We start from the raw sequence: 15,316 nt of genomic DNA on the forward strand, positions 1-15,316 counted from the left end.
CTTTTATCACTTTTACCCTACAAACAAATGACGTTCCGTGAAAATTATCAAATTTTCGCAATTAATTACCAAAATGTCGTATCATCTTGCGAAATTTTGACGATAAATAAAATCAAATTTTGGCCAATTAGTTTTTCAATCTTATGGCTAAAAATTATCTTTGCGGTTTCTACTATTTTTTGAGTTCTTAATTGATTATATATATATATATATATATATATATATATATATATATATATATATATATAAACTAATCCGTGCATAACAATTATAAAACTAAAAAGAAAAAAATGAGTATAAACTCACATTCTTTTACTAAACACAATAAATAAAATGAATCTATTGGTAAATTCAGTGTTTTTCTATCCTAATCTTCATAAGTAAATAATCCATTCAATAGTCAACTGGTAGTATTAAAATATGTCCTGAAAATTCCATTCAATAGTCAAATGACTTACTAAAATTCAAACGGTTAAAAAAGTATAACAAAATCAAAATATAATAGGCCAAATTATTTACGTTGCTGAGGTCAAATAAGTTGTTCAACCAAGTTCCCAAGATCAAACATGCCATTAGAACAATTCACCTTGTTAACCACCTCACGGAAATTGGCCACACTGCATGGCACCACCAACCTATTCTTCTGGTGTTCATCATTATGAGCTTTCTCTAACAACATTTTGAATAGTGGGTGGGAAAGATAACGCGTAGGAATAACAAATCGTTTCCTCTCCTCTCCAACATAAAGCACAAAAAATCCTCTTGGGGTTGATGGTTTGCAATCATTTTCACCATATGTCCCTAGCAAATGTTCCTGGTTCTGTGATTCGTGGTTTGACCAGGCACCTTTGACCTTAATCTTCATTGCTAGTTTTCTGAAGGACCTAATCTTCTTCCCCAGCATTTATCAGAAAGAAACAGAAGTGTATGTGAAGTGGATATGGAAGGGAAATGCTCATGTTTAGCTTTTAAATTAAAACATTTGAATTTTGTGTTTGTTTTCTTTCTAAATTTGTCTTATTGGCTTGTTCTAAACTTACATATATATTATAGTTTTTACAAGAGTAATCAATTATTTTATATCAGAAATGATTGAGACTTGTAACTAAAATTGAGGAATTTGCTCTTGTAATTAACCCCGAATCGAAATATTCTTTTGTTCTTGTTATATACTAGAAGATGGTTATTAAGTGTTGCATCTCTCTTTTATTAGTTATGTGTAAGAGAAATGAGTCCCTATGTTGTGCTATAATTGATATAGACGTGTAGCAACTGGATTATACAAATAAACCCCATCTACAATAAAAAGCAAAGGGTTAATATAACAAAATAGACTTCAGTAGAGAAATTTGAAATTTAATATGCAATTATTCATATTTTTTAGTTTAACTTTAACCAAACTCTTTTTTCGTAAATTTCTGGTAATAAACAATTTGTTTTTGTTTATATCCTTATTACCGGGTGTATTATGTTTACTCAATTAATTTCTTTTTTGTGTTTCAAAATGTTAAATAAACTTCTTTTATATTTTTTTAAACCGACAACTAACATACTCCTAAAACCATCTATGTATCCTAATGAGACTTGAACCCATGACCTTTCATTTGAGAGGGTCACTCCTTACCGGTAGGCCAAAAACCCTTTGGTAACTTCTTTTATATACATATAGCTTCTTTAAAAAAATATGTTTTTATATCAATTTTTTCTTATATCTTTATTAAATGAAAATATATTAATATCTTGTTTTAAGTTTTTCATATATATTTTTTATATTATTATCAATTTTTAAACAGAGGTTTCCATCACATATTAGGAGATTGATTGCATATGCGGATGAAGACCATGTGATGCTTTTCAGTACGTCAGTCAACATTCGTTATTGTTAATGTATCCTTCTAGGAATACGTTAAAGATAGTGGGACCGCTATCTTTAGGACGACCTAGTTAACAGTCGTTGTCTGTCCTAGCGCCTGATCCAGGTCCTCACCCCCATGGTCTCGTGCTAGAGCCTTGGTACTTGGCGCTCTCGCGCCTAGGTCTGACTCCAGACGACAATCCCCGGTCTATAATAAGCCAAAACATCATTGGTCACTCCCTAAAGCGACAAGTGTAGCGCTCAGGGCGCTGTCCACCGTTTCTTCTGCACCAATAGTAGATGACCACTAGTGGCGCAACATCCACGAATGGGACTCCTCCACGTCTTGTTTGCCCAGACTAGACAAAGGATATTGTTGGGATCATGTGCAGATGACAACATGTATAAAAGCAACCCTTCTTCTTCAGAAGGAGGGATGACCTCACTATTCTCCTAAACCCTAATCTACATATCATCATACATATACTAACTAGACCGTCAGAGTTTCGTCATGGGACTGCCTCCCGGACGACGGCTAACGTTCTTTCTTCATTGTTGTGATTACAGGGTTCAACCCAGCTGGTACCATCAAGTGACAGAGTTAATCCATAAAGTACATATCACAACATTTGACTCCATCCGGGCGTGTACTAAGAGTTACACAACCTTGATATGACACTAGACATCGGCGATGATGAGAAAAGGACCTAAGGCGTCCAGCGGAGGAGAGACAAGTCCACTCAGATCTATGTCGTCGCTCGACGGCACGCAAAGTTTTTGTATCAAAAGGACAAGCCTCCACCCAAACGCCAATTGCACAAGCACCAGGCTCCACGCCGAAAACAGCAGTGGCGGAAATAGCCGCCTTATGGCAACCACCACCCTTCACAGCAGAGCATCCGGTCACAACCACGACCGCATCCTACAGATAACAGTGACCCACCAGTCACAACCACTGACTCAACAGTCACAACCACCATTTTCTCAACCACAGTCACTGTTGCAGCAAGTGGGGGAGAACACTTGGCCCCAAGAACCATGTTTTCCTCCGTGCAACAACCAATTTTGAACCATGTTTTCCTCATCGCACAACAGCCGCCAATGTTCAATCCTTACATTCAGTAAGTGCATGGATCCATTCCTCAAGTACCACCGATGCAGGAGTCTAATCCTCACTCATCATTGGCATAATAGTTGAGTCCCCAAGCACAACAGTCGCAGGGACCGAATCTGCACATCCGCCAGTAGCCAGGATCGAGCTCACAAATACAGCAAAGCATGAAAATGAGCTCACAGTAGCAACGATACATATCACAGGCGGCGTTGTATAATCAGACGTATGGCAACCCGTATTACGCTAAACAATTCATGATGTATAGTTGATTTTGATATCCATATATGGAAAACCCGATGAGGAGTTCCAACTCCGCTTTCAGCCAGGAACTCTTACAATATGAGATTGCACACTCGATGATGATACCAAACATCATAAAATACGACGGTACCACCGATCCATACGAGAACATCAACACTAACGAGTGGACGATGACGTCACTGAGGATGCATAAGCGGTTCACATGCACGTATTTCCCCGTTACGCTATCGGGATATGCGGGAAAATGGTTCAAGGCACTACGACCTGGAAGAATCTCGAGCTTTGAGCAATTATGGTACCTTTTCCTCAATAATTTCATGCAATTAAGGAAGGGTAAGGGAGATGCGAACTCAGTCATGACATGAAAGGAAAAGCAGGGAGAATCAATAAGAGCCTATTATGATAGGTTTACTCTGGCAACGCTAAACGTCCTGGGTCACGAGGTATTCCTTGTCACTCGCTCTTTCTCCTAAGGGCGAAGAAGATACAAGGGATGATACCTCAGTCGAGGGACGAGCTCAAGTAGAGAGTTGAGAAATATCTCCTAAGGGGTAAGGCCCATGTCTGGGGTCGAAGTTTTGTCTTAAACCTAGTTTGTGATAATGTATTTGAACCCGTTTTTAGTGGAAGTTTTATGATAAGGTATGGTGGTTATGAAACTGTTTATAACAAGTTTTCTTGTCAATTTTCAGGCAAGGGTTTTATGCCCTTTTTTATCATTTTTCTGGTACATACAAGATCATATCATCTTCTTCATTCTTTGTTCTTGAACATTGAGTTTTATCTGATTAGAGATTTTCGAGTGTACCCTCGAAATTCTTTAATATGAAAGTGTTGTTACAACTCTCATTGATCCAAGTATTTGTTGGGTTTTTATTCAAAAATCCGGTTTCACAACTGGTAAAAATGACAACGGAAGCTTTAAAAATGTTGAATAAAACTAAAACTATATTACCCACCAAGGATCATTTTGCAAGAGTTAGACAGATTAAAACAACCATAGAAGGGAAAGCATAACAACCTTTAAAGACTTTGATCCGCATGGGAGGTTGGAAGTTGATGAAGTGTGGCATCAAACTCTAAAACAAGAGTTCTCTACAAGTATCCACCAAGCAAGAGTGGAACCATCAAAACATGCTAGTATTTACTTGTAATTTGTTGTTCATAAGCCTTTGAAATATATACCAAATATATGTTCAAAGGTGAAGCAACAAATGGACATTCTTTGACATTAAAATGCAAGAGAATGGAGGAGAAGAAGAGCTTGTAAAGGTTGAAATTTGGCAGCCCTCTTAAAAAGCACATTGCTCTCGGATTTGGCTCAAAGAAGAAGAGAAATGAAGCTTGCAAGAAGTGCCTTCCATCCTTCCATGCCCTTCCTTATATAATGACCAAAAAGTGAAAGGGAGACAATAAAGCAAAAATATAGACAACTTTGTTCCAAACATGACATGAATTGATTAAACAATTCAAAAGAAAGCCATGCTTGGTCCCCCCCCCCTTTCAATTTTCGAAAAAAGCATGTCTCCCATGAGACAAAAGTTGTCTCATGGCTAGTTATTACAACTATTCATATATAAATATCTTCTTTATATAAAACCATCTTTTTATATAAATTGTAACTAGCTTATTTTATATAAAACTATCTTTTATATAAATTAAACTAGTTTATTAAGATATAAATATAACTTATAAATAATCATACTTTATGATATATTTCATAAGTTGTTATTTCTCCAATAAATATTATTTCCACAAATAATAAATTCCCAATTATTAAAAATATTATTTACATGCGATAATAATTTTCCAATTAAATATAAGTGTTGATATATTTATTAATAATCAAATTATACTAATAAATAATCAATTGACGGTAACTTTCTATATGGTGTGATCCTATAGGATCATATATTATTAGCAATATCATTCTATAATGACTCTTGGGCATACTAGATCGTTCAATCTCCCACTTGCACAAGACTCATCATAGATTGATATAGACAGTTGTGAACGTCTAGCAACATTTCACTGCCCCCAATAACATATGACGAAGAATGTCATTCATTACTATCTAATTCCCAAAAGCTCTAAGCTTCAATTGATGTATTAAGGTAAGTTTATCAATTATCCCTTTGTTACAGACATCCTGTTGAACATGAGCCTTGGATCGCAATCAATTCCCATTTGTAATTCAACTTTGGGTAACGCGCCTTATATGTCTAACTCTCAACACATAAGAGAAACAAATCTCATCTTGACTACATAAGCCTCTTGCATAGTTCACACCATACTGAAAATGACTTTTATAACTGCCGGTTAAGCAACAACATTTGGTCATATCAAAGCACAACACTCCCTACACATAAGTCCCACTATGTGTCTCAGGTGTTAAGGATACAAAGATAATATATTTTAATCAAGTGTCACTCACGACTGTGATCTATGAGTTGATCTTGATGCGGGTTCATTCAGTACTAGTTCTCTGACAAGTACCTATGAAACTTGGTTACAACCACTTGCCTACTTTCATCTAGTGAGAGTCAACCAATCCATTTAATATTAGTCTTACTTCATAAGTGTTCCCACAATTATGACCGACTATGAACCTAGAATAATAAGATTATTCATGGATTAAACATGTTAATATAGAACACAACAAGTATTAATGTAATGATCATATCCCAGTATATCAAAACATTATGTAATAGTTGTTGTTACAATGTTCCAATATCCAAATACTAAATTCAAATCAAAATCCCATTTCTAGAATAATGAAGTCCTATAGCTGAAGTATGACTAATCATGCTTAGCCCATATATGGACTTTATTAATGGGTCTGACTAATTTTAATTTGTATGAATTTTGCGAATACAATCGTCTCCATATTTGACTTTTACTATAGGTATAGTTAAATATCTTGGAGAATGTGATTGATGTTCTTTCGTGACATAGAGTGTCTTAGCTTGATTAAGTCAACTCTCGAAGTCACAAAGATTTCTATGTGATCCTTGAATGGCAGAAATCAACATAGTTTTTCAATGAACGCATTCATCCAATCATATTTGACTTTAACTTTAAAAGTTGTGTATTCTTATTTTGTAGTAGACTGTGTCATTATGTGTTGCTTGGACCTCACTCCAACTAAACTTACTCTTCATTCTATAATGAAGTCATAATCCAATTATAATTCATAATAATCTATATTTATTTAGAGATCAAAATCATATGTATCTCTTTACATTAAGATTTTGTTCTAAATTAATTATCTTATATACATCCTCTTAGCTCTTCTTAAGTACTCTTAGAATGTTCTCATAGTCATCTAGTAACTTAACCATGTATTCAATTTTGTATCTCATGATATGACATAAATGATAGATTCATTTGCCAAGCAAATAGAATATAAATCATTTTATCTAGCTCAAACCTATGTGTTAGATCCATTTGAGACAAACTCAAAAATGATGTCATGTGACAATGTCAAGAATCTTCCAAAGGAATCTTGTATCTTGACCTCTTTCAAGAAATCTTCATTTCATGCAAAAAAAAACCTTTACTATTCATCTTTATCTATCTCTTACAGATTTTACATTTCAAATATGTATATTGTCATTCCTAAGTCTTTCATTTTAGAAATACTTTCCGAGTCAAGGTGAAAACCAACTTGCATAGTCGGAATGTCATTTGAAATGTAAAACCCATAAAATCATGCCAAATTTGAACTTTTAAAAACATTTTAAAACCATTAAATCATTACAAACTTGTTTTCAAAATGTATAATATAAGAGTTTTCCCAGAAACATAAACAAAACATGAGGAGCTATACGATCACGCCTTTGCCTTGTCGCGATCCCCTGATGTACCTGAAACAATAAACTGAAACTGTAAGCCTGAAAGCTTAGTGGGTTTCCCCCAAAATACCGATACACTACACATAAATACATATACAAATAACAGCATGTACTGGGTCCACAACTCTACAGACTGGATTACCCCTGAGCCCACAGTGTGAGTCTGGCTTGCCTTCCGGCCCACAGCTCACATCTGGCTTGCCCCCTGCAGTCCTACACTGGAACATATCTAACTTGCCCTCAGTACGAGTCTGGCATACCACTTGGTCCTCAGCTCGTATCGGGTATGCTAATGAGTCCTCAGTATAAGTCTGGTATGTCTTCCCGGTCCTCAGCTCATATCTGGCATACTCCAGGGTTTGTTAGTCACTGCACGAGACAGTGCACCCTCAACCCTACCCACACCACGTGTCCATATATATGCTATAAAAGCCCTAATCTTTACTGGGATATTGAATCCCCTATTCAACACATAATCAATTACTGGGATATTGAATCCAATGGGCCGGCCTTGGTGCCTTAGACCCCTTAGTATAGTGAGGATAACTCACCTCGCAACTGTCGACTAGAAAGATAAGCTCAAACTCTTGGATCACCGTCACAAACTCCACCACCTACATTCACCATAGAACCATACTTGTAAATTTCCAATTTCCCAAAATGTCCCAGAAGTCAATTAGTCAACTCCTGGTCAAAGTCCAAGTCAACAGTCCACGTCAACAGTCCATGTTGACCCGACTCGCCGAGTGCAGTCACTGACTCGTCTAGTCCTTCTAGAACTCGAGTAGTCGTGAAATCCCCCCAGTGACTCGTCGAGTTTTCCCTGCAACTCGTGCGAGTCCATGCGTGTCCAAAAGTCGGGAAAACCCTAGTTGACTCGTCGAGTCACCCCACTGACTCGCCGAATCCATGCAGAAATCCATGTACGACAATCTTCATCGGACTCGCCGAGTTGACCATGCAACTCGTCGAGTCCCTTCAGTCCATTATCCATTCAGATGCTTATTAAGCCATTTTAAGGTTCCATATTGCAGATCCAGCTTCCCAAGGCATGTTTATCACGTAAAGTTGCAAACTTTACGTGCATGCAAGGCTCTAAAGTCTTATAATGTCAAAACCATGCTTGAAATGGAGTTTTACACTTAAGGAGAGGTTCATACTTGCTAAAGCTGAAAGCTTTATGGACTTAGAGACCAAAGAGAGTCCAGATCTGAAGTTACAACTTCAGATCTTAGCTCATACCCAAGAATAGCTTCATAATATGCTAGAAAAGCCCTAATCTTTAACCAAATGAGATCTGGGAGGAAATGAGGTCAACATAACGACTTGATACATTCCAAAAGATGCTAACTGAGGTAGATATCAGATCCCCACACGTTCCTTTCTTCTAGCCACTTGCTCTCCAAGCTCTTCTCACAAAGATCCACCTTCCAAACCTTAAAACACACAAGAATGGAGCACAGAAGGATTAGGGTTTGCTGGACTCTCAACAGGTTGTAAGGGGGCTAAATGAGGCTTATGATCCTTTAAATAAAGTGCAAAACCCTGGAAATTAGGGTTTCATCCTCCAGCTCCTACTCGTCGAGTCCTATCTTGGACTCGGCGAGTAGGTCACTTAAACACGTGGCCCAGTCCGCTTCTACTCGACAAGTCAGGGCATCCAACTCGTCGAGTAGACCTTGAAATTATGGAAATTAGAGCCATGAAATTATTAACTGAGAGTCAGGGCGTTACAATTCTCCCCCACTTGAACTAGACTTCGTCCTCGAAGTCTGCTGCAGTGAACAATTCACGATAATGCTCCCACATCTTGGACTCTGGCTCCCAAGTCTACTCGGATCCTTTCCGATGCTGCCACTGGTTTCCCTATATTCAAGTGTTCTCTGACCTGAACATCACCCAGCGACACAACCGCCTACTCATCCACTATGCGCCTTTTCAGCTGGCCAACATGAAAAGCGATGTGAAGCCAACCGAACATTTTCAAAAGGCCTATCCTACGTGCCCCTTTGCCAACCTGACAAAAATCCTGATGATCCAAAGTATCGGAAACCCAACTTTCCCTCTTCCTGAAGCGAACCCTTTGTGCTGACAGGATAATGCATCCTTCAGCTCCCAAAATATCATACATAATCAATCCACTAAATAAACACGAACACTCATGCCTGGCCCAATCAGCCTCGGGCTGGAATACCAGGAATGCCTACGACGGGTCCAGTCATCCCTAGGATGGAATACCCTCGTATCCCCACACATGTTTGGCCCAATCAGCCCTCGGGTTGGAATACCAAACATATCAGGTCCAATCAATCATAGGGTCCGGTCATCCTCAGGATGGAATACCCTAGATTGGAATACCTCTATGAACATAACTAGGTTCTACTCATAACTTGAGATCCTAGGATCTATACTTGCATCTCATCCACAATCCTCTGATTCGTCACAATCGAGTGCAACTCCCCCGAATCTCAACAATACATCCAATCCGAACGCGCTCCTACCAGAGACATAACCAACACAATCTCTATGCCCACATCCTATAACTGGAATACCCTTACATGGTCCTCAGCATAGCTCTGGATTGCCTCTGAGCCCACAACATGATTCTGGTATGCCCTTTCCGGCCCTAAGCTCATGACTGGAAAGCTCCCGATAACCTATCGACACCGTTGTCGTCACTTTAGATGTCCAGCACTCCATCCTGGAGGTACCCATTTCCTCCCAATAACCTAATAAATGTCCTTCACAACACCAACAAGTGTCACAGTGCTGAAACCTCACCCTACACTATCCACTTGTAGAACAAGTTTCTACTCCATAACACATATATACTCAGAACCTGGTCATATAACTAACAAAACCCATACAAAGTCATCAGCCTACTCCATCAGCATGTTCAATACTTGGGGACAGACCTACTGATTGCTATAGCATAGCAGCATACTCAATACCCGCAAATAGATCTACAAACACATACAGAGTCTTCAGCATGACTGGACCGCCTCACCAGGCCTTCAGTCTATCCAGACCACTCTAAACTGTTGAGCATCTCCCTCGACCACACCTCCTGGTGATCGTCCCCATGGAGACTGTTCTCACCCACTTGGGGTTCCGAACTCCTGATCCATTCAGTGTACTCTAACCCTGTCCTAACCCTAGGCCTCATGTCGATTATCCACCCTCTCGGAAACCCATGGTCTGTTCCCTGACCCGCATGTCTACCACATACGCTAAATAACCCGCACACCCATGTTGAATGTACTGCCGAGCCCTGGCCACTAACAAAACCCTCAATCTATCAATCCAAAAAAAATAAACCTCAGAGTCGAGCACACCCTTGACCAAATACTCGAACTGAACTCAATTCATAACTAGAACTCCAACCTGGTTCCCCGACTTCTGCTATCAAGCACTAATAAGACGTGTTTCTTATGCTGGGGAGTGTTACCGAACCCCCAACCGACACAACCCTCAAACCCAGCAGCCACTGGGGCCTCCATTCTCCCTGTCGGGTTGTGAAACTTATCCCCGTTTCAAAACCTCTCCCACTTCTGCATCCCGGAGGTAACTCTCCCCTACTTAGATTCGGCTAAGCCTTCACAACACATGAAAATTGGAGGATTCCCCATCCTTTTCACTTCCCAACGATCGATCTGATGACAATCAACTCTTTACAACTAGTGCTCCCTTACTAGACAATCCCAATTGATCCCACACTTCTAAGAACCAAATGAACACTTCCTGAATCCCAGTGAAACCGATAATCACTAATTCTTGAATGAACCCACACTCAAGTCCTGAAGAACAAAAGATAAATGCTCCAACTAATACATCGGCGACGAGCTACTTCCCTTGGTGCTTTCGTTCGTCAATCACGAACGGTTGCTAAAACCACTGAAACCTGATAATGCTGAATAACCCTTCTGTGGGACCCTATCCACAGACCTCCCACATAATACCCCTTTTCCAAAGGCTTTCCAAACAAGTTTCCCGCTCTCGGGCTCTAAAACTCATTCTATTCGGGGCTCGCACCCTGACTCACTTACCCGCTCAAACGTCCACAACTAAACTGCAGTAGCTGAAGCAACATCTGCCCTAAACCGGGCTACAAACTACTCCCAAGACATAGTCTATAATCCCAAAAGTGCAATAGGTCGCATAATCAATCCTTACCACCTAATACAAGAGATCCAAGGTAAATCGGACCTCACAAAATACTTATGCTACATCGACCCACCTGCGCTCACCGGCGCTGAAATAATGTCTCCAATCCCTGCAACCAACTGACCCGAGCTAGAATACAACCTGATCCTGGGGTCACAAGCCTACTCACTCCTTCGATCTCGAAAAACTGACAGGGCACAACCCTTGCCCTAGAAAACGACGTTCCAATCCATCAATCAACCATTCTACTTCCAACTGCAAAACTCAAGCTGATCATAATCATCACTCCCTTCCTGAGCCCCGCGGCTAGCATTCCCGGCTTCGAGCAAAACCCTTGAGGCCTCAAACCAAAAATCACTAGCTCTGCATCAACAACTCGAATCCATAAAGCCACTGGGCTCACAACCGATACCAAGCCCATCCCCATGACTGAGAAGCCATAACCAAAAGATTGATATGAACAAAACCATTGCCGCGAACCATGGTATCCAACCATGCTACCTTCCCTGACCAGCCCTTAAAATCCCCTGACAATAAATTCTCCTGACACTTCTAGTGACCTAACAACTCATGAAGCTCCGCAACACATAGACCAGACAAAACATGCAACTAACCCGAATTTATTTCTTATCCATACTTAACAATGTTCCAAGACAAAATAAATATTGATTACATACGATTTGACCATAATATAATTACAGAATTGGGGTTTCTAATTACATACCAGAGACTTCTTGCGACTCGACTTTGACCTCCTGAGGAACGATGACCGCTGGAATTTGAATTCCTTCCGTCCTCAACGCAGCACAACTAGACCTGAAATGACCTGGCTGGTGACAGTGAAAGCATATTTTATCCTTCTTGCAATCCCGTTGCACATTCCCTCTCTCCCCGCACTTGTAGCACCTGAATTTGTGACAAGCATATACGTGGGTTCCCCCACACTTGCCACACACCTCCTGACCCTCCTGACTTCCAGTACCAGGTCAGCAGCCCCCAACCCTTCGTCCTCTGCTGAAAATTCCCTCCTCTTCTTTCCTAGTTGTAACCCCACCACCGGCACTCCTCCAGTGGTCATCCTGGTAGCAACATCTCTCCCATATTGCAACGCTGCAACTTGCTCCTCGAACTTGGCGATCACCCTGGTGGTGACCCGATCCACGACACAGAACAATTCTTCTCGAAAAATATGAGAAACCTCCATGTAAATCATCTCATGTATCTGATTGATGGACAATACCGGCCTATCCTGGCCACTCGCCCCCGATCCTGATCCAGATCCCGCCTCAAATCGTTTCGCCATCACCATACTGAACATATACCAGGATGATATCAGATAATCCACATAAACAACGGGAAACCTACTCCCAACCAAACCCTAGGGTTTGTGACTTCCCCGCTACGCGTATGGGTCCTGTGCTTTCAGTAGTACGGGCCCATACTACCTTCCACACCTACCCATATTTGTCTCAAGTATCATCACAACGCCCTAACTGCATACATAACATAACGAGAGCTCAATCCTCACTCCTAGAGGAATGCTAAATATCTCATAACTGGCCTCCCAACCTCTCACTACCCACCCATCCACCAACTGCCACACCACCCTCCATTAGTGCCAGTTAACTATTGCATGAATACAATCACATACCGCATGGCTTAAACAATCTTAGACTAAAAGATTTAATCCCACAACGGTTGGACTCAGACAAGAGCTGCACAGTAGGACCAAATCCCTTACCCTAAGATCATTTAACCCATGTAGCATGTGACTTGGAGTATTCACCCAATAGTTAATTCACACACGAAAGATTCATACAACAATCAATGAGGTACTCTACATAAGATAAGGCATCAAAGATCAGGAAATTCTATCATACGATTCCTGAGGATCCCTATCTTAGTACTAGCATGCTGATCTAACATATCACATAATCAAATAACTGCATGGTATTTTGGGGTTTACTTATTGGCTCCGGCTGATCGTACACCCTGCATCCTCATTCACTTATTTTGAAAACCATTTTAAAATTTATTTTGAAAATCCTTCCTTGATTTGAGACTGAATTCACACGAATGTTCCTCCAATTCACTCAAACCAAGGCTCTGATACCAACTTGTAACACCCATAAAATCATGCCAAATTTGAACTTTTAAAAACATTTCAAAACCATTAAATCATTACAAACTTGTTTTCAAAATGTATAATATCAGAATTTTCCCAGAAACATAAACAAAACATGAGGAGCTGTACGATCACGCCTTTACCTTGCTGCGATCCCCTAATGTACCTGAAACAATACACTGAAATCGTAAGCCTGAAAGCTTAGTGAGTTTCCCCCAAAATAATGATACACTGCACATAAATCATATACAAATAACAACATGTACTGGGTCCACAACTCTACAGACTGGATTACCCCCTGAGCCCACAATATGAGTCTGGCTTGCCATCCGGCCCACAACTCACATCTGGCTTGCCCCCTGTAGTCCTACACTGGAACATATATGACTTGCCCTCAGTACGAGTCTGGCATACCACTTGGTCCTCAGCTCGTATCTGGTATGCTAATGAGGCCTCAGTATAAGTCTGGTATGCCTTCCCGACCCTCAGCTCATATCTGGCATACTCCAGGGTTTGTTGGTCACTGCACAAGACAGTGCACCCTCAACCCTACCCACACCACGTGTCCACATATACAACTAATAACACATACTGATAATTGAACAGTAACACAGGTAGTCCTACAGATCTACCTAACTGGCATAGCAACTAGCATGCATAATCATCCCCTATTCAACACATAATCAATTACTGGGATATCGAATTCAATGGGCCGGACTTAGTGCCTTAGACCCCTTAGTATAGTGATGATAACTCACCTCGCAACTGTCGACTTGAAAGATAAGCTCAAACTCTTGGATCACCGTCACAAACTCCACCACCTATATTCACCATAGAACCATACTTGTATATTTCCAATTTCCCAAAATGCCCCAAAAGTCAATTAGTCAACTCGTGGTCAAAGTCCAAGTCAACAGTCAAGGTCAACAGTCCATGTTGACCCGACTCGACGAGTGCAGTCACTGACTCGTCGAGTCCTTCTAGAACTCGAGTAGTCGTGAAATCCCCCCACTGACTCGTCGAGTTTTCCCTGCAACTCGCCGAGTCCATGTGTGTCCAAAAGTCGGGAAAACCCCAGTTGACTCGCCGAGTCGCCCCACTGACTCGCCGAATCCATGCAGAAGTCCATGTACGACAATCTTCATCGGACTCGCCGAGTTGACCATGCAACTCGTCGAGTCCCTTCAGTCCATTATCCATTCAGATGCTTATTAAGCCATTTTAAGGTTCCATATTGCAGATCCAGCTTCCCAAGGCATGTTTATCACGTAAAGTTGCAAACTTTACGTGCATACAAGGCTCTAAAGTCTTATAATGTCAAAACCATGCTTGAAATTGAGTTTTACACTTAAGGAGAGGTTCATACTTGCTAAAGCTAAAAGCTTTATGGACTTAAAGACCAAAGAGAGTCCAGATATGAAGTTACAACTTCATATCTTAGCTCATACCCAAGAATAGCTTCATAATATGCTAGAAAAGCCCTAATCTTTAACCAAATGAGATCTAGGAGGAAATGAGGTCAAGGTAACGACTTGATACCTTCCAAAAGATGCTAACTGAGGTAGATATCAGATCCTTTCTTCTAGCCACTTGCTCTCCAAGCTCTTCTCACTAAGATCCACCTTCCAAAGCTTAAAACACACAAGAATGGAGCACACACACGGATTAGGGTTTGTTGGACTCTCAAGAGGTTGTAAGGGGGCTAAATGAGGCTTATGATCCTTTAAATAGGGTGCAAAACCCTGGAAATTAGGGTTTTATCCTCCATCTCCTACTTGTCGAGTCTTATCTTGGACTCGGCGAGTAGGTCACTTAAACACGTGGCCCAGTCCGCTTCTACTCGACGCGTTAGGGCATCCAACTCGTCGAGTAGACCTTAAAATTATGGAAATTAGAGCCATGAAAGTATTACCTGAGAGTCGGGGCGTTACATGAAATGATTA

At 40.5% G+C, this 15,316-nt stretch overlaps 1 protein-coding gene across 1 annotated transcript; it reads right to left on the reverse strand.

The window, feature by feature from the left end:
• Nucleotides 1-529: 529 nt before the first annotated feature.
• Nucleotides 530-865, reverse strand: LOC145163771 (auxin-responsive protein SAUR15-like). Its single transcript, XM_079082549.1, has one exon. It carries the CDS (start codon nucleotides 863-865, stop codon nucleotides 530-532), a length of 336 nt encoding a protein of 111 aa, XP_078938675.1.
• Nucleotides 866-15,316: the final 14,451 nt, after the last annotated feature.

This window comes from Lactuca virosa, chromosome 3 (genome assembly GCF_052849685.1).
Source record: "Lactuca virosa cultivar CGN04683 chromosome 3, Lactuca_virosa_CGN04683_v6, whole genome shotgun sequence".
Classification (NCBI taxonomy): domain Eukaryota; kingdom Viridiplantae; phylum Streptophyta; class Magnoliopsida; order Asterales; family Asteraceae; genus Lactuca; species Lactuca virosa.

Coding starts and splice junctions, on each gene's coding strand:
- LOC145163771 (XM_079082549.1), bottom strand. CDS start 865: ATGAAGATTAAGGTCAAAGGTGCCTGGTCAAACCACGAATCACAGAAC.